Raw genomic sequence first — 20,584 nt, forward strand, 5'->3', positions numbered from 1 at the left:
CATTTTAGGGTCATCCAGGGGGCACTTTTTCATGCATTTTACACTAGAAGGGCACCTGAGGAGAAGAAGGCAATTTTAAATGGTATATGTAGTGGAATCCAGCAGGGCACTTAAGAGTGGTTTCTTTTGGACCTGAGGGCACCAGGGAGGGCGATCGCTTCCCCATGAGTACACCACTGGGTGCTGAGGTACCCCTGAATTTCATCTCAGTAACCATAAAATAAGTAGAGACAATGAAAATAGGGTTAGTTATCATTATCACAATGGCTTAGTGGTTAAGGAGCGCGCCCCATATACTATAGGTCCCGTCACAGCAGTTGATGGTTTAACTCCCGGCCTGAACCATTTGTTGCATGTCTGCCCCCACTCCCTACTCCCCACATTGCTTTTCAAACACATACGCAATCTACAATCCATGTAGGGGCTGAGCACCCCTAAAGACTGGATCCTTAAATCGCCCTTGGTGCTGACAGACTCTCATTTCGAAGCTATTGTTTAACATCGGATGCACTGGCACCACCCACCACCCCTTTGGCCTCCCAGATCTCATAAGGTTGTCGGTTCATTTGTTGAAACTCCAGAGTCAAAGTGTCAGTGAATACATGTGTGTTGTCCGAGTGTCAGTGAACGCAGCATTACTTGCACTACCAGTTTGCCACCCAATAGCAAGCCTTGTTGGCATTTAAAATCTGGACTATATATCTTTTATGGATTCAATTCTGCCTTTTTTCAAAATAAGAATTTCAGATATCCACAATGATGTTTGCTCACAAAAGTTGTTACTGTTGTTTCAGTTGTAGTTCAGTCTCCATTTTCAGGCACACTCTGCAAGCAGAATGGGCATGGTACGTGCATTAACATGATTAGGGCCCCAGGACCAAATAGGTGTGAGGACATAATTGTATCTGATAGAAAATTATATTAACTGTTTGAGGGGCTTTTTGAGGGCCTAAACATGCTCAAAAAGTCCTGGATTTTTGCATGAGCATCAGGCCTGTTAAAAAATGTGATATTCTGTGGGTGTCCAATGTAGGCAGGGCAAATTGGCAAAGTTGTGCCCCCTGGCATCAGTTACGAGACCAGCTCATTGGGGAACTTCCACCTAGAAAGATAAGCTTCGTACACATATCAAGCTTCCTGAGACCTACAAAACATTCTCTTAACATTGTGGTGAAATGTTGACAGGAAGTGAGATATTTTTGGCCATTTCCAGGGGTCATTTGAGCGAGAAGCCTTATCAGCTTAAAATCGCTGTTACAGCTTGAAGAGACATAAACCATGAATAGTTATTCAAAGATTTTCATTTTGTAAATGGGTGCCGCTCTGGAAGCCCTCAACTACTGTTGCAATATGATGCACCAAAGAATGGCATGGGCAGGGATTTATATTTTTAATTGTATTATTGAAAAGAGCAACAGTGGTAGATAAATTGAGGAACTCAGCAGGTTTTGAAATGTAGGCATTCTCTTCAGAGGAAGAGTTGTGTCAGCGGTTTAATGACGGCAATCATGAGAATTTACTCATAAGAAGACCTCAACATTCAGTCCAGTCATTTACTGACTTCTGAGGACCTGACTGAAGGTCTAAATGGTGGAAAAGATATTAATGGAGGATTTATGAATTAAGTCTAAAATATGGCTGTATCTAACTTCATACTGAGGAGTTGCTGGCCCATTTTAACCCTCCTCTGGATCTGTGTGAGTGGAAACAGCTTTGACTTTCTAGATCAAGAAGAAGACGGTGAGTTTTTACTGATTTCACATTCTGGATATAAAGATGAAAATTGAATTGATATTTGAAGTACATATTGAAGAGTATAGCACATTTTACTGAACTTTGGGAGGTCTTCACAGAAGTTGATTAAGCATGCTTCATATAGTCAGCACGTTGGCAGCATGAAGGATTAGGGTTAGGGTTTAAGGTTAGGGTTAGGGTCAGGGTTGAGGAAAGGGTTAGGGTTTAGGGTCAGTAAAGTGATCTACTTTAAATTATAATCAACACATGTAAATAAGATTTTAAGACTTTTCACTAAACAGGCTGTTTGCTGTACCTATAGGGGAGTGGTTTTGGGGTTCAAGCTTTTAGAAAACAATCTCATTTACATTAAAAACAGGATTTTGATGTACAAATACATTATTGTTTTCCATATTTGGATGCTCTCTGGTGTTATAAAGGTTCAGAATCTAACTGACCTGGAAATCTTTCGGATAAAAGCATTGCCTTTTGTTTACAAAGCATTCCTGAAGTGCTCCCATGTTGACTTTTTCAGGCCTATAACAAAATGAAAGTTGATACAGAGCCAATACAGCCATCAACCTATGTGCACACAGCTTACAGAAAATATAAAAAATATATAACATTGATTTTCTCTTTTCTTCTTTGTTCAGAGATTTTTCATTCTGACAAACAGTCGACCCTGAGCTGGACGTCTGAACCGGACAGAGAGGTCAGTTTGAACATGTGTTATGGAGGCTGATCAGTTAGCGATACATAAATATATATAACTGTGAACAGATACATTGCTCTGATGTCCATCTCTCCATGTTCATAGTGGGGCGAGGTCAAAATGGGGAACAAACGCCCGGGTCCGGTTCTTCAGGCGTGTGGAAGACGAGTACAGAGAACGGTTTTGAGCCGCTGGATGGAGCGTAAAGACGCTCACTTCCTTCTGATGGATGTTTCATTCACCCAAGAAGAAGAGACATCAGGTCAGCTGAGTCCTCTACAAGTCCACCTGTTTGACTCAGACACACCTTTCCCAAGGTTTAAATATGGCAGATCAGTCCTGGACCTTCAGACCTCCAGGCCGTTCCCCGTCACCATCAAGCCACAGGCTGTGCTGACTCACCTGAACCTGAGCCGGGCCCTCGATCTTGGTCCAGTCAGCCACAGAGGCTTCCAGATCGGCTTCTCATATTCAGGAACGTGTGTGCTATTAACATCCATCAGACTGTACTACAGGAAGTGCTCTGACATCACCGCTCACCTGGTCAAGTTTAAAGGGACAGGAGCAGGGTCTGGTCCAGCAATGGGCTCCTGTGTTAAGGGGGCTGTGGAAGTTTCCCCCCCTGTTAGAGAGTGTTCTGTGGGCGGAGTCTGGGGTCCGCTACAAGGGGGCTGTACCTGTGAACATGGACACCATGTGATAAGTCATACCTGTGAAGGTAAGACAATAAATCATGTTTGAGGGATTTTATTTGTCCTCATAAGTTGTTAGGACAATTAAAGAAGGAAACTAAATGTGCGAGGTGTGAAGATGCAAGCAGACTCATATTTAAAATACAATGAGAACTAACTAACATTAGCTATCCTTAGCTAACCCTAGCTTCCTGTTGAAGTGCTGACAGCTTGACTCTGGTTGTGTTTTGAGTCAGGGGACAGCAGACATATTTTTGGATGCTTATGTGTTTTTTTCCTTCCCTAAACATGAAACCAGAGACTTTCACTTCCTCTTTCCTGTCATCCTCTTTCCCTCTGTTTATTTTTATACTCAGTCCATGGATTTCTCACTTGTTTTGGTGTTGTTGTCTAGGCATTTGAAAGTTTTATTGAAGAAGGTTCAATAATTACAACATTATGATGGTGATCAGAGAAAGGGTTGTCCTCTAAAAACAGACATCATATGTCTTTCAGAAATTAACTTTATTCATCTCTAAAACTGAAGATTATAACAAAAACAATCTATATTTCCCATTTAGCCTGTTATCCAAAATGCAAGAGTGGAAAACCAGAAAGTAAAACCGTATTACTTCACTTTAAAAGCCTCTTACTGGCTGCCCGTCACCCTGAGGATGGATTTTAAATGTCTCTGCTGGTCTATAAGTCTCTCTGTGGCATCCCTGACATGTGTATGACATGAACCACTAAGAACATCTGAGGCCGGTCGACTGACCGTCAGAGTCAGAACAATGCAAAGCAGTGTTTCGATATAATGCAACACAGACCTGAAATGTTGTTCCAGATAAAGTAAGACTGGCCTGACTCTAACCACCTTAAGGTCAGAACTCCTCTTGTACGCTGCATACTCTTTGTTCTAATGCAACAAACTTTTAATCAGCTTCACTTTCTTTGTTTCTTAATGTTTTATTAAAAAAAAAATGTTAATGCTGATATTTGATCCACAACATGATTCTATTAACGCAGTTTTCTGTTTAACTCTGAGGCAGTTTGAGTTGCTCTTCTTATGAATGATGCTTTATTATTACATTAACCTTGCTTTGCCTTCACCAGCTTGTGAGCAGGGCTTCTACAAACCAGCCAATGACAGTGGAAGATGTAGACTTTGCCCCCCAAACAGCCGGACACACACTGAGGGATCAGGGATGTGTGTGTGTGTTGAGGGTTTCAGCCGCCTGACCTCTGACTCCACTGACATCGGCTGCACCAGTAAGAAACACCGAAGCAAACTGATGATGCTTTTACTCCCTGAAACCTCAGTGAACCTGAATACAGTGAACTAAACGCCCCCCTACTGTTAACTGTGTGTTACTGTTTGTTTACTGTTTGTTTACTGTTTGTTTACTGTTTGTTATTGTTTGTTTACTGTTTGTTTACCATCTGTTTACTGATTGTTTACCGTCTGTTTACTGATTGTTTACTGTCTGTTTACTGTGTGTTGATAGAAGCAGTATTAATCTGTGTCTGTGATTCTTACTCAGACCGTGTTTCTGTTTACTGTCTGTTTATATCCTGTTTACCATCTGTTTACATCCTGTTCACAGTCTGTTTACCTCCTGTTTACCATCTGTTTACCTTCTCCTTACTGACTGTGTACTGTCTGTTGATAGAAGCAGTATTAATCTGTGTCTGTGATTCTTACTCTGACAGTGTTTCTGTGTTACCATCTGTTTACTGTCTGATAACTGTGTGTTTCTATCTGTTTACCATCTGTTTACCACCTGTTTACTGCCTGTTTACCGTCTGTTGATAGATTCGGTATTAATCTGTGATTCTTACTTGGACAGTATTTCTTTTTACTGTCTGTTTACCACTTGTTTACCACCTGCTTACAGTCTGTTGATAGAAACAGTATTAATCTGTGTCTGTGTTTCTTACTCGGACAGTGTTTCCATGTTACCAACTGTTTACCGTCTGATTACTGTATGTTTCCATCTGTTTATCGTCTGTTTACCACCTGTTTACCACCTATTTACAGCCTGCTTATAGATTGTTGATAGAGGCAGTATTAATCTGTGTCTGTGATTCTTACTCGGACTGTCTGTTTTGTCCTGGTGGTCTCAGAGCCTCCCTCTGCTCCACTGAACCCTTCGATCCTTCGTCACAATGGCTCCGTGCTGCTGAGCTGGGACCCTCCTCATGACTTGGGAGGGAGACAGGAAGTGATGTATGACCTTACATGTGAGGAGGTAGTGGAGGATGGAGGTCAGTGGAGGACATGTGGACCGGAAGTAGCTTTCCTGCCGGACTCAGCTGGTCTCAACAGTACCATGGTCAAACTTTCAGGATTGGATCCAAAGAGTGACTACAGACTGTCTGTGAGAGCCTGGAACGAGGTGTCAGGCCTGCAGGGCGCGCCACCTTCATCGACCACCAGCATTACAATTCACAGATGTGAATTCCCTGATTTTATTCATAACTGTCCTGTCCATATAAAACCTATAATTATTTATTAATATTGTCCATCACGTTCAGATCTATTATGTCACTTGGTGTGGTTTTAATCACATTTATATATTTGACATAACTTTGTGTACATCTCAATCGTTAATCATTAATGTTAGTCATCAGGTCTTTGCAATTGCTTTTTTAAACGCTTTGTTATGTCAGGGTCAGAGATTTGATTTACTGATTCATGTGTGACACTTAAAATACTCAGATTTATTTCACTGTTTATAGATTATAAAGTTAGGACATTATTGGTCATAATACACACAAAGCCAAAGCTGAACTTAATCTCTTTCTCTCTCTCTCTTTGTTTTTTTGCGTAAAGGGAAAGTTCCTCATGCAGATGTAACTGTGACTACAAGCTTCGTCACTTTACTCATCAGTCCATCTCCTCAGAAGAAAGCCTATTTCTCCTCATGGCTGGTTGTTGGAGTTTTATTCTTCATTCTGCTGCTCACGGCTATGATTCCCATCGCAGTGTGTGTGCTGAGACACAGACGAACAAAATTCAGGCAAATAAGATCCTACTTTCTGTAACTATGAATCCCAGCTGCTCCTGCTGCTGCTGATGCTGCCGATGCTCCTGCTGTTGCTGCTCCTTCTCCTGCTGCTCCTTTCGCTGCTGATACTCCTGCTGCTCCTGCTGCTGTTGCTCCGGCTCATGCTGCTGCTGCTTCTGCAGCTCCTGATGATGCTCCTGCTCCTGCAGTTCCTGCAGTTCCTGATGCTGATGATGCTCCTGCTGCTCCTTCTGCTGCTCCTGCTGCTGTTGCTGCTGCTCCTGCTGCTCCTGCTGTTGCTGCTGCTCCTGCTCCTGCTTCTGCTCCTGCTCCTGCTCCTGCTCCTGCTCCTGCTTCTGCTCCTGCTCCTGCTCCTGCTCCTGCTCCTGCTCCTGCTCCTGCTCCTGCTCCTGCTGCTCCTGCTGCTCCTGCTCCTGCTTTTGCTGTTGGGCTGCTGCTGATGCCGTGGAGACATGGTAGCAGGAAGAAATCATATTTTCCTTCAGTGTTTTCATTTTGTGATCACTTTATTTTTCTTCTGCATCTTAACCTTATTTAATATAAATATCAGCTTTTTTTTTGTTTAAGAGTAGTATATTATAGTATTATAAGAATAGTATTTTTTTTATAAAGCTTGTATATGATTGTGATTTTGTTAAAGGTCTGATCAGGAAGTCCTTTTTTCCATGAGCTCTGGAATTTCATACCGACGTCCTGAGGTGGTGGAGGCTGCCCCCCCAGCGACCGACAGTCAGTTTGGTTTATTAGATATAAATAAGGGATGGGTGGCGCTTCATTACATTTGATTAAATCAGGAATATATGTATATTCTCTGTTAGAAGGTTACTGTTACATCAGCTTGTTGGTTGATTATAAATATTACTTTAAATAATTTTTTTAATAATATTTATTTGAATGTTTCGTGTTTCAGCGGTCGGAGGAGGAGTGGAGCTGTTGGTGTTTGGTGACAGGCTGAAGGATTTCCTGGTGGACAGAAACAAACTGACTCTGGGAAAAGAGCTTGGCAGAGGTTTGATTATTATTCAAAATTATGATTAGTTCATTATAAGTAGGAATTATTATTATTAGCAGAAATATTGTCTTAGTTCTCTGCATAGATAATGATGCTGTAAACATTTTTTTTAAGATAAAAAGGCAATTATATTAAATCTGTTCGACTGCAAATGTTTGTTGTTAAAACATAAACCTGAATCCGTTTGATAAAAAAGGACAGAGCAGAAATCAGGATTACTGGAGGATCGTCTTTATTGATGTCAAAATGTAGAGTTACAGTTAGAAATAAACTAAATGATGAAGATGAGAGGAGGAGGAGGGGGACAGATTGTGTTCATGGGATGAAGTCATGTTCAGGATGATAAAGATCATCAGAAGAATTAGAAATCTTTGTCATTCTTAAATCAAGCGGCAATCTCCGGCCGCGAGAATTGAAGCCAATGCGGAAGTGTTAAAAGATGCAGTTCCTTTAATGTCCACGTGAGGCTGGCTCCGCAAGTACCGTAAACCACATACCGAGCCGATCTTTACTCAGAAATAAACATGTTTACAGTCTGGTTCAAAAAGCGAGTGTAGTCTGGTGAGCTCATTTCTCGATCGGCACACACTGTACAGGGGGTGAATTTTTTCATTACACTGCAATTTGGAAGGTATTAAGATTACAAGTTTTCCATTATGAGAGGCACAGCTGACTTGATTGACAGGCGGTAACACTGTAGCTGTTGGCGAGGAGGCTCAAAGCCTGCCTCTTTACCTCACACTAGCTCGACAGCAGTTAGGTTGAGTTCAGCATTTCCAGTATGGCTCCGCCAACGATTGGTCTCAAAACAGCGCTCAGGAAAAGATTGGTGACATCACGCATACTATGTCCGTTATTTGTACAGTCTATGGTTTTAATGATGTGATGGTTTCAGTCTGTAGGTTTGTTTGTAGTCCAGCTTTAACCTGATAACTGGTTATGGAAATTGTCATTCTTTGTGTCCAGGAGAGTTCGGTTCCGTCTATGAGGGAGTCTTTTCCCCAAGTGAAGGTGTGAACATGAAGGTGGCTGTGAAAACAATGAGAGGTTAGTATTAAACTCCAACATTCATCAGAAATCTATATTTCTTCTTGTTTGATTTACTACTTCTCTTTGTCTTCATGTTTAGTTGGACTCCACAGTCAGGCAGACCTCCACGACTTCCTGAAAGAGGCGGAGCTTATGCAGAACTTCCGCCATGAAAACGTGGTCAGGCTGCTGGGTGAGAAAAATACACACACTGCTCTTGTCTGTTCAAACATGTTGTAGAATAAATATTAAAGGTAAACTGCTCCATCTTGGTGCATGAGGCAAAGCTTATTAGGGTTTGGACAGTGTGGTGTTTGGAGAGCTGGGTTCTTCAATGAGCTGTCAGTGTTTTGTCTTAATACCTTTGTTTTATTATTCATGGACATCCATCCATCTTCCTCCGCTTATCCAATTCTGGGTCAGGAGCTCAGGCATCCTTACTAGATGCCCAAACCACCTCATCTGGCTCCTGTCCATGCGTAGGAGCAGTGGCTCTACTTTACAGAAATGAGCTATACAGACTACACTCATTTTTTGAGCCAGGCTGTAAACATGTTTAATTTCTGCAGTAAATATGGTCTTTTTGAATTTGTGTGTATGTGGTTTCCGGTACTTCCGGAGCCAGCCCCAAGCGGGCACTCGAGAAACTGCAGTTTTTAACATTTCCGTATTGGCTTCAATTCACAGAAACCCCAAAATAATGCCAGCTGGAAATAGTTGTGTATTAATAATATCCATATCTGTGATTTAAGTTTTGTGACTTGTGTTCACGTTTGGTGTTGTTTGCTTTATTTAATTTGATTCTGTAGATACGGTGCATTTTCTAAAAGCTGATGAAGGTGTACCACGTTCTGTGTTAATTTGCATGAAGCAGGAAAGTGAGACCTGATGACGTGAGATCCATTTAGAGAGGCATGATCTGCAGGTGTGAGACGCTGTGATCATATCCACTACACCACATTGCTAAATCATAAAAATAATACGCGCACCCCTCGGGCCATTGTAGATCTGAGTTTCTAATCGTTCTCATAGAAGAGAAACTCTGATGTTGCTGATATTATTTATTATTCCTCTCTCCAAACTCTGCCTGTGGATAGCAGTGTGGTTTGTTAACATGACGTAAGGACAGTTGATATTTGAGGATGCACTTGAAACCTGACTTGTACCTAACCTAACCAATCTCTGGTAAAATCTCTATTTGCTGTTAAAAAACAGACTGAAGTACCTTTAAGTTTCATGTTTTGTCTCGTAGGCGTCACTGTTCAGAGAGAGCAAGATTGTCCTCTGCCCGTCCCTCTGGTCATTCTGCCCTACATGAAACATGGAGACCTCCGGCGCTTCCTCATCGCTACACGTTATGGAGACGTCCCGATGGTGAGAGACACAAACAGGACCAACAGTTTCAGAAATAAGGACAACCATCACAACACACACACACACACACACACGCACGCACGCACGCACGCACGCACACACACACACACACACACACACACACACACACACACACACACACACCTGATCTCTGTACCTGAAGCAGGATTCTTGGTGACTCTTGGTGACCCTAAAGGTGGATCCTTGGTGACCCTAAAGGTGGATCCAGACACACTGCAGTCGATTGATTGAGAGAGAGGAGTGGAAAGAGATACTGGATCTGGATCTCTCTTAACCTGATGTCATTTGATCAGTTAAATAATGCGATGCATTCTAACTATGTTTTAAGTTTCAAATCAGGGAATGCTGTCAGATTCAAATTCAGGAAATCCAAACTGAAACATATTTACATGTTTAAAAAATTAATCTCAAAATAATCTGTGTCTTTAGTTTGTTCCTGTTCAGAGTCTTCTTCGCTTCATGGTTGACATTGCAGCAGGAATGGAATATCTGAGCTCACAGGGCTTCCTGCACCGAGACCTCGCTGCTCGAAACTGCATGTGAGTCCACCAGGGGGCAGCAGGGAGGGGGGACACTCAGACAGGACACTGAAGGGGGACACATAGAGGACACTGAGGGGGACGCAGAAGGGCGGCACTGGGGGGGGACACTGAGGGAAACAGAGGGGTGGCACTGAGGGGGACACTGAGAAGACACTGAGGGGGACACTGAGAAGACACTGAGGGGGACACTGAGAAGACACTGAGGGAGACACTGAGAAGCCACTGAGGGGGACACTGAGAAGACACTGAGGGGGGACACTGAGGGGTGACACTGTGGGGATGAAATGAAGGGGAACTTGTTTACTGAAGACTGTCTCTTTGTCTTAGTATATCGGTATTCAAACTCACTTCTATCTGAGGACAGCTGCTTGAAGCTCAATAACTCTCTGTGTGTGTGCGTGTGTGTGTGTGTGTGTGTGTGTGTGTGTAATCCTCAGGCTGGGTGATGACCTGCATGTGTGTGTTGCTGACTTCGGCCTCTCTAAGAGAATCTACAGCAGTAACTATTACCGTCAGAGAGCAGCGGTCAGAGTGCCGATTAAATGGATGTCAATGGAAAGTCTGTCAGAGTCTGTTTACAGCATCAAGAGTGACGTGGTGAGTTCAGGTCCACTCTGTAAAACTGACTTTATGAGTCTGTCAGTCACATAACCAACAGTTAGCCAAAAAAGAATATAGGCCTATCAGATTATACGAACATCCTTGAGTTATTTTTCACTTTAATTTAAACCTTTAAGGTTAAATGTAATTAATATGTGAAGTTTAGTATAAATCTTTAATATTTCAAATGTGATTAATAGATTTATCTGTGCTGTGTTCTCAGTGGTCGTTTGGGGTGACCATGTGGGAGATTCTTTCTCGGGGACGGACTCCGTATCCTGGAGTCAATAACCATGAGCTGTTGGATCTGCTGCGGTCCGGATTCAGAATGAAGCCACCTGAAGAATGTGACAACAGATTGTAAGTCTGCAGATAACAACACAACATAATTATACATCATAATACAATAAAAACAATAATAAAACAGTAACAACACAACAGAATAATAAAATATAATGACACAACACGTGTCAAAAAAAAGGTTTTTGATTCTGAAACTTTCCAAAATGTTCTGGACATCAGAATAAATTCAGACGTTCGGACAAAAGAAAGACACTTTGTTTAAAACTGAAATCTCTTCACATGAAAAACATAATCGACCTGCAACTAACTTCATGTTTAAATGCAAGAAAACTTCCTCTTCCTCCCTCTGTCTCCTCCCTGTGTCTCCTGCCCCATTTCCTTCCTCCCTGTGTCTCTTTCCTTTGTCTCCTGCCTCCTGCTTTTTACTCTTCCTCCCTGTGTCTCCTCCCTGTGTCCCCTGCCTCCTTCGCTTCCTCCCTGTGCCTCCTCGATGTGTCTCCTGTCTTCTCCTCCTCCTTCCCCTGCCTCTCTCTCAGGTACGAGGTGATGAGGAGCTGCTGGGATGAAGATCCCATCCTGCGGCCGGCCTTTGGGGCTCTGGTTCAGACTCTGAAAGGTTTTCTGTCTGAGCTGCCGGAGTTGGATGTGAGTGAGGAGGCTAACTACATCAACCAGGGCCTGCAGGCTGCTGCTGCTGCTCCACCACACACTGACGGGAGGGGGAAGAACATCTACCTGTGTGCACCCGTGGGAGCTGCAGCCAGAGAGGAGGAGGTGGAGTTGGAGGATGGATACCTGAAGTACATAAGGGAGAATGATAACAAATAGACAGGTGTGTTTATAACGTGTGGCCCTCTTATGAGCAGAGGCTCAGTTTTTGAGGGTCAGGACTTCAGTACTTTGAGTTTTTAATCTTTGTGAACAAACTCGGCAACCCTGACCACAAACATTTTGGAGGCAAAGGAAACTGACCACAGTGACGAATAGATGCCAGATTATGTACAGATGTGTTTAACATATTTAATTCCATTAATGTTAAAATACAGTTGGACCCAAATCATCATCAGAATCATGAATCATCAGGTTTTATGTGAACATATCATTTCTATATTATAACTTGATTTCCTGTTGTCACTGTGAGAGGTTCAGCATCTGATGAGTGATACATTTCAGAAGGTTTCTGTTTTCACTTTCAACATGAAGAGGAGACAACGCAGAGAAATAAAAGGCATCACTTTGAAAGTTCCCCACGGGAGCTTTGAGCCACCTTCACAGAGAACAAAGCTGAACTGTATCCTCACTGTTGTATATAAAAATCCCAAATAACATAAATGTAGAATGTATAAAGACCAAATATATCTGTTTTTATCAGACATGTGAATGCCATGGCCTTCTTCATTGTGTTCAGAGCTCATCAACCTCACATGTTCTTAGGGGTCATATGCATTCAGAAACACGGCCAGTTTATTATGGTCCAATCATGTCCCTTCAGGAACCATTGCAGATCTTTACCTCACCACAATAATGACTGAGAGAAAGAGAGCAAAGAAAAGGATCATCACAAAAACTAAGGTACATGTGGATAAGGATGAATCCAACCAGAGTCAGCTTGGGTCGCAGAGTGTGGGAGTTAGTGACCATGTGGTCAGAGGTCACTTTCAATGATCAAGAAGCAATGGTTTTATATTAAGCTTAGAGCAAAAAGAAAACGGCACAGCACCGTAAATATCTATGACTGAAGGAGGACAGAGAACCCTTCACCTGCAGACACCTGAGTCAGCAACACAGCGCTACCTGAGGCAGGAAGTGACACGCTGACACTCTCCAAAAGGACAAGTTGAACCATCCAACATCCACACTATGGAGGAGGAGGAGGAGGAGAAGGAGAAGGAGGAGGAGGAGGAGGAGGAGGAGGAGGAGGAGGAGAGAAACACGGATGGCAAGGAAGAGGAGAGCAACATGAGGAGGCTAGGGCAAGGAGAAGGAGGAGAGCAACATGAGGAGGCGAGGGCAAGGAGGAGGAGGAAAGCACCATGAGGGGGCGAGGGCAAGGAGGAGGAGAGCAACATGAGGGGGCGAGGCCAAAGAGGAGGAGGAGAGGAACATGAGAACATGCTTTTAAGTTGTTCACTCCTGTCATATGATTGTATTGTATTGTTCTGTTTCTAGGTTTCTCTATATGCCCTCTCTGTTTTTTGTTTTGTTTTTATTTAATGTCATGCCACCTGTGTTGCCTTTTCGCCCAGTTCGTTATTGTAAATGAGAATTGGTTCTCAATTGACCTACCTGGTTAGACAAAAGTTAAATAAATAAAATAAAATAAGGAAGACAAAAATTATGAATGAAAACAAAAAATACAAGACATAAACTCTAAATCATTACATTCAGTGAAAGGAATAAAATACTTTTTGTTATAAAGTTCTGAAATATTCCTGTTTTTTCAACAACAACAAAAAAAAGAAAGTAAAACAAGAAACTACAAATCCCAGCTCTGCTGTAGTTTGAGATCTGGCCGGCCTGAACAGTGACACGTCACCTTACGTCACTACCGCACCTGCGCAGCCATCTTGAGCCTGTCTCCAGCAGCGGACACCGAGTCAGAAACGGATATAAATAACCGGAGTAACGGAGAAAACGGGTAAATGTTCTGTTCATTATAGTTAACGTTGAAGTCTAAAGATCTAAACAGCAGACCGAGCAGCGGAGACCGTGAAACGTCATCAAAGTGCCTGTAATACCGGAGCCTCAGCTATCTCTGCCGTAGGAACACCGGAGGAGGATGAACCCGGAATAGTGAGTACAAACATGTTCAACTATGAACCCGGAACAGTGTACGTGTTTCACTGTGTCATTTGTATCATTATTTCATGGCGTATTATGTTAGCCTGGGTCACTAATGCTAAGCTAAGTGTCATACAGCTGCTATGAACGGGGCGCGGACCGACCAATCCGTTTACCGTCAGCTGACTCAGCGCGCGTGCTCATCGGGTCAGGGTCCTTGTGTTGACATCAGAACCTATAAGACATTATAAAAAGACTTACAGATCATTATAGACCACATATACACACCTGATATTATCTCTATAGAGAGGCCACATATACACACCTGATATTATCTCTATAGAGAGGCCACATATACACACCTGATATTACCTCTATAGAGACCACATATACACACCTGATATTATCTCTATAGAGACCACATATACACACCTGATATTATCTCTATAGAGACCACATATACACACCTGATATTACCTCTATAGAGACCACATATACACACCTGATATTACCTCTATAGAGACCACATATACACACCTGATATTATCTCTATAGAGAGACCACATATACACACCTGATATTACCTCTATAGAGAGACCACATATACACACCTGATATTATCTCTATAGAGAGACCACATATACACACCTGATATTACCTCTATAGAGACCACATATACACACCTGATATTACCTCTATAGAGACCACATATGCACACCTGATATTACCTCTATAGAGACCACATATACACACCTGATATTATCTCTATAGAGAGACTACATATACACACCTGATATTACCTCTATAGAGACCACATATACACACCTGATATTACCTCTATAGAGACCACATATACACACCTGATATTATCTCTATAGAGAGACTACATATACACACCTGATATTACCTCTATAGAGACCACATATTCACACCTGATATTACCTCTATAGAGACCACATATACACACCTGATATTACCTCTATAGAGACCACATATACACACCTGATATTATCTCTATAGAGAGACCACATATACACACCTGATATTACCTCTATAGAGAGACCACATATACACACCTGATATTATCTCTATAGAGACCACATATACACACCTGATATTATCTCTATAGAGAGACCACATATACACACCTGATATTACCTCTATAGAGACCACATATACACACCTGATATTACCTATATAGAGACCACATATACACACCTGATATTACCTCTATAGAGACCACATATACACACCTGATATTACCTCTATTACCTTTTACCTCAGGAAAAAGAGGCCTTGAACACAAATCACTCAGATACTAACTTTATTAAAGTTTGACTGCTCCCCATTCAAATGAATGGGGGAGACTGGGGGAGAATTTTTTGACCTATACTGCAGCCAGCCACCAGGGGGCAGTCACACTGCTGAAAGCCTCACCACCAGCCACCGGAACCTCTCCCTTGGTTTTAATGAGAAGACTTATAATTGACCAATTTGGTGCATTTATTCTGTAACAAAACCATTCTAACCCTAACCCTAGGGTTTGGGTTGTGATTAGGGTTGGGGTTAGGGTTAGGGTTAGGATTAGAGTTATGGTTAGGGTTGTGATTAGGGTTAGGATTAGGGTTAGGGTTATGATTAGGGTTAGGGTTAGGGTTAGGATTAGAGTTAGGGTTAGGGTTGTGATTGGAGTTAGGGTTAGGGTTGTGAATAGGGTTTGGGTTAGGGTTAGGATTAGAGATAGGGTTAGGGTTGTGATTAGGGTTAGGGTTAGGATTAGGGTTAGGGTTAGGGTTGCGATTGGAGTTAGGGTTGTGATTAGGGTTATGATTAGGGTTAGGGTTGCGATTGGAGTTAGGGTTAGGGTTGTGATTAGGGTTGGGGTTAGGGTTAGGGTTGCGATTGGAGTTAGGGTTAGGGTTGTGATTAGGGTTATGATTAGGGTTAGGATTAGAGTTAGGGTTTTGGTTAGGGTTAGGGTTGTGATTAGGGTTAGGGTTAGGATTAGAGTTAGGGTTAGGGTTAGGGTTGCGATTGGAGTTAGGGTTAGGGTTGTGATTAGGGTTAGGATTAGAGTTAGGGTTAGGGTTGCGAATGGAGTTAGGGTTAGGTTTATGAATTGGGTTAGGGTTAGGATTAGGGTTAGGGTTGTGATTGGAGTTAGGGTTAGGGTTGTGATTAGGGTTAGGGTTGTGATTAGGGTTAGGGTTAGGATTAGGGTTAGGGTTGCGATTGGAGTTAGGGTTAGGGTTGTGATTAGGGTTGGGGTTAGGGTTAGGGTTGCGATTGGAGTTAGGGTTAGGGTTGTGATTAGGGTTAGGATTAGAGTTAGGGTTAGGGTTAGGGTTGTGATTAGGGTTAGGGTTAGGGTTAGGGTTAGGGTTGCGATTGGAGTTAGGGTTAGGGTTGTGATTAGGGTTAGGATTAGAGTTAGGGTTAGGGTTGCGATTGGAGTTAGGGTTAGGATTAGGGTTGCGATTGGAGTAAGGGTTGGGGTTAGATTAGGGTTAGGGTTAGATTAGGATTACGGTTAGGGTTAGGGTTGGGGTTGGGATTAGATTTAGGGTTAGGATTAGGGTTGGGGTTAGGGTTGGGATTGCGATTGGAGTTAGGGTTAGGGTTATGATTAGGGTTGGGGTTAGGGTTGGGATTAGGGTTAGGGTTATGATTAGGGTTAGGGTTATGATTAGGGTTGGGGTTAGATTAGGATTACGGTTAGGGTTGGGATTAGATTTAGGGTTAGGATTAGGGTTAGGATTAGGGTTAGGGTTAGGGTTATGATTAGGGTTAGGGTTAGAACCAGAACTAAATTTAAGCAAACAGAACCAAAACCAAACTCAAGCAAACCCAACCAGAACCGAACCAGACCCGTACTAGAACTGAACCAGAACCAAACCAGAACTGAGCCAGAACAGAACCGTACCAGAACAGAACCAGAACCGAACTCGAGCAAACAGAACCAGAACCAAACTCAGGCAAACCCAACCAGAACCGAACCAGACCCAAACCACAACCATACCAGAACCGAACCAGAACCGAACCATACCAGAACCAGGACCGAACCAGAAACGTTCCAGTACCGAACCAGAACGGAACCGCACCAGAATTAAACTCAAGCAAACAGAACCTGAACCAGAACCAAACTCAAGCAAACAGAACCAGAACCAAACTCAAGCAAACCCAACCTGAACCGAACCAGACCCGAACCAGAACAGAACCAGAACTGTACCAGAACTGAACCAGACCAGAACCGAACCAGATCCGAACCGTACCAGAACTGAACCAGAAACTCTCCAGAACCGAACCAGAACCGAACTCAGGCAAACCCAACCAGAACCGAACCAGACCCGAACCAGAACCGAACCAGAACTGAACCACAACCGAACCACAACCGTTCCAGAACCAGAACCGAGCCAGAACAGTTCCAGAACCAGAACCGAGCCAGAACCGAACCAGAATCGTACTCAAGCAAACAGAACCCAAACCAGCACCAAAATCAATCAAACAGGACCAGAACCAAACTCAAGCAAACAGAACCAGAACCAAACTGGAGCAGAAAGAAACAGAGTCAAACTCGTGAAAACAGAACCAAACCAAACTTGTCCTCAGATTGGCATTACTTGGGTTAGGGTTGTGATTAGGGTTAGGGTTAAGATAAGGGTAAGGGTTAGGATTAGGGTTAGGATTAGGGTTAGGATCAGGGTTATGATTAGGGTTAGGATCAGGGTTAGGATTAGGGTTAGGATTGGAGTTAGGGTTGGGATTAGAGTTAGGGTTAGGGGTGGGATTAGGATTAGGGTTAGGATTAGGGTTAGGGTTAGAACCAGAACCAAACCTAAGCAAACAGAACCAGAACCAAACTCAGGAAAACCCAACCAGAACCGAACCAGATCCGTACCAGAACTGAACCAGAACCGAACCAGAACCGTACCAGAACCGAACCAGAACCGAACCAGAACAGAACCGTACCAGAACCAAACTCAAGCAAACAGAACCAGAACCAAACTGAGGCAAACCCAACAAGAACCGAACCGGAACCAAACCAGAACTAATCCAGAACTGATCCAGAACCGAGCCAGAACTGAACCGTACCAGAACCGAACCAGAACCGTTCCAGTACCGAACCAGAATCGTTCCAGTACCGAACAAGAACCGAATTCAAGCAAACAGAACCAGAACCAAACTTAAGCAAACAGAACCAGAACCAGAACCAAACTGGAGCAGAAAGAAACAGAATCAAACTCATGCAAACAGAACCAAACTGGAGCAAACATTATTTACGTCCTCAGGTTAGCATTGAGAAAAATCAGATGCCTCAGTTTGGATGGGCTGATCCGATTTCTCCTCTCAGTGAGTATTTGCCCGGTCCTCAAAAAGACTCCCTCTGAAGGAACAGATGTAGCCAGGATACACAGACTCCCCTCCATCACCTGAATCCTATATCCTCACATGTGATTGGCTGCATGGTCGCCATGCTGACCAATCAAAACAAAGTTCTGCTGTGAGCAGAGCTGGGGCTGAGCACTGAGAGAGCTAAGCAGAGAAAGGAAAAAACTGGGAGCCGGCTGTCTCTTGATGCGAGCCGGCTCTTCTGATTCACTATAAAGCATCGACTCTCAGAGCCGCAGCTTTTGATCTTGACACATCACAGATATTACCTCTATAGAGACCACATATACACACCTGATATTACTTTGTGTTTAAGTCATGCACCCTATTTTCAGTGAATGCATCCTATTTTCAGTGACTTTAGTCCTTGAAGCAGGTGACCAATGTTTGATTCACAGGAGGGGATGGCCCTCAACAGAACTGTGATGTTCTGAATGTTCTCATGGTTCTCCTTGTTCTCCCTTAGTGACTATCTGTTCAAGCTCCTGCTCATCGGAGACTCTGGTGTGGGAAAATCCTGTCTTCTGCTGCGTTTTGCTGTAAGTACCATGTCCTGTAAATGTTCTTCTGAGAACATCTGGGGTTTTACTGAAAGCCAATAATCGTTCCACTACAACACGTTCTGCTAATAAACGTTCCCGTGAGCATTTATGTACGTTCCTGAGAAACTTGTTCTTTTTACAAATGTTCCTCTTAAACATGTACATTGTTATTGTTACATGTTATTTATGTTAACGTTCCTCTGATGTTCTCTGCAGGATGACACCTACACAGAGAGCTACATCAGCACTATAGGTGTTGACTTTAAGATCCGTACCATCGAGCTTGATGGGAAGACCATCAAACTGCAGATTGTGAGTGTGCACACAGACACACACACACACACACACACACACACACACACACACACACACACACACACACACACATAAACACAAACACACACACACACACACACCCACCCTGGTTGGGTGTGTGGTTCTTATATGTTGAACATTTCCATGTAAAGTGTCCTGGATGTCTCTTGGTGATTGTCCATGTCCTTCATGTTTTATTCTAAACCTTCACGTCTGCCAGCTCCATCAGTCTTTGAAAGTGATGTGTATACAGATGTTTGAGCTCCATAAACACCTGGCAGGTAGCACAACAGGGTTCGTGCATAATGTAGATTTCCTTTAGACAGTACTCACTAAGAAGAAGAACGTACTTTATTAATCCCCAGGGGGAAATTCAATTTTTTCACCTGTGTTATTTTTCGGTCATGCTACACACACAGTTTTTGGTATATACATACAATGCACACACATGCAGTGTACATGCACTTAGGGAGAGATGTCAGAGTGAGGATGCTGCCATCAACCATGCTTGGACTCGAGCCGACGACACTTCGGTTCCCAAGTCAAGTCCCTATGGACTTAGCTACTGCCGCCCCCAACGTATGTTCTCAGGCTGGCTCTCAGGCTCTACAGCGTCTTGGTCTTGTTACAAATATGATATGATCTATGAGCTCCAGAAGAGTGAGTGTTCAGGCCTACCTGGTTCAGTCAATCAATCAATCAATCTTTATTTATGTAGCACCAAATCAAAACAAATGTCCCATTTCCTTGCAACGTTACCTTCTGCACATTGAGCTGGGATGAACAGGTGTTTGTTTCGAAGAAGAAAAACCCTTTAGTCCCTCAGTCTGGAAAAAGTGTTGATTTGTATTATTGATTAGTGTGAAGTCATTGATACCTTATCTGTTCTCTTTTCCAGTGTAAATGTATACAAAGGTATATTGTATTAATCACTGATCCCTCACCTGTTCTCTGTTTCAGTGGGACACTGCAGGTCAGGAGAGGTTTCGAACCATCACCTCCAGTTATTATCGAGGAGCTCATGGCATCATCGTGGTGTATGATGTCACAGACCAGGTGAGTGTAGGCTCAGGTTATAGACTTGTTGGTCTGCAGAACAAGAGTTCTTGGACACATTTGTGTTCTCAGAGTGACGGAGGAAAGAACAAACTCACGTGAATCTACATATGATGTCAGACTTTAACAGAACCATGATAGTTTATATTTATAATAGATTAAGTTACTGTAAAATTCAGAATATAAGACGCACTAATAATACCACTTCATCTATGAAGTGAGCTCTGTCCTACACACCAGTACGACCAGTTTACCAGCACCAGACTCAGAGAGAGGTTTGTTAGGAAGACGAGTCCATCAGCAGCAGTTATTCAAATCTTTCCATCCTAACCAGATGCCGAACCACTTCATCCGGCTCCTCTCGATGCGGAGGAGCAGCCCTATCTCTAAAGCTGAGCCCAGACACCCTGCCGTGAACGCTCATTTCGGCCGTTTGTATTCACTATCTTGTTCTTTCGGTCACTGCCCACAGCT

The 20,584-nt window shown here is 43.0% G+C and overlaps 2 protein-coding genes across 3 annotated transcripts in view; both read left to right on the plus strand.

Moving 5' to 3' along the window:
* The first annotated feature begins 1,309 nt into the window (after positions 1-1,309).
* Positions 1,310-12,408, plus strand: LOC117807780 (tyrosine-protein kinase Mer-like). Of its 2 annotated transcripts, XM_034677185.1 has the most exons (15): positions 1,310-1,740; positions 2,388-2,446; positions 2,552-3,164; positions 4,231-4,386; positions 5,242-5,571; positions 5,951-6,137; positions 6,787-6,875; positions 7,057-7,155; positions 8,125-8,205; positions 8,288-8,380; positions 9,440-9,561; positions 10,012-10,121; positions 10,562-10,721; positions 10,948-11,084; positions 11,564-12,408. In XM_034677185.1, the coding sequence occupies exons 1-15, from the start codon at positions 1,635-1,637 to the stop codon at positions 11,853-11,855; spliced, it is 2,634 nt and encodes an 877-aa protein (XP_034533076.1). In that variant the 5' UTR covers positions 1,310-1,634; the 3' UTR covers positions 11,856-12,408. The 2 variants fall into 2 exon arrangements, with proteins under 2 accessions (XP_034533076.1, XP_034533077.1); XM_034677186.1 differs by lacking the exon at positions 5,242-5,571 and having other exon boundaries at positions 1,314-1,740.
* A 1,152-nt stretch (positions 12,409-13,560) lies between these two features.
* rab1ba (zRAB1B, member RAS oncogene family a) overlaps positions 13,561-20,584 on the plus strand; it is a 9,097-nt gene continuing 2,073 nt past the window's right edge. The window contains exons 1-4 of the mRNA XM_034676758.1: positions 13,561-13,820; positions 18,664-18,736; positions 18,956-19,051; positions 20,015-20,110. Coding sequence (XP_034532649.1) covers positions 13,807-13,820; positions 18,664-18,736; positions 18,956-19,051; positions 20,015-20,110 — 279 coding nt within the window. The 5' untranslated portion in view covers positions 13,561-13,806. The remainder of the gene's footprint in view (positions 13,821-18,663; positions 18,737-18,955; positions 19,052-20,014; positions 20,111-20,584) is intronic.

This window comes from Notolabrus celidotus, chromosome 23 (assembly GCF_009762535.1).
Source record: "Notolabrus celidotus isolate fNotCel1 chromosome 23, fNotCel1.pri, whole genome shotgun sequence".
NCBI lineage: Eukaryota > Metazoa > Chordata > Actinopteri > Labriformes > Labridae > Notolabrus > Notolabrus celidotus.

Bases quoted from the DNA above. Each gene is read 5' to 3' on its own strand.
- LOC117807780 (XM_034677185.1), top strand. From the start codon at position 1,635: ATGGCTGTATCTAACTTCATACTGAGGAGTTGCTGGCCCATTTTAACC. The intron at 4,387-5,241 runs GTAAGAAACACC...TGGTGGTCTCAG, and splicing joins CACTGACATCGGCTGCACCA to AGCCTCCCTCTGCTCCACTG. The intron at 8,206-8,287 runs GTTAGTATTAAA...CTTCATGTTTAG, and splicing joins GGCTGTGAAAACAATGAGAG to TTGGACTCCACAGTCAGGCA.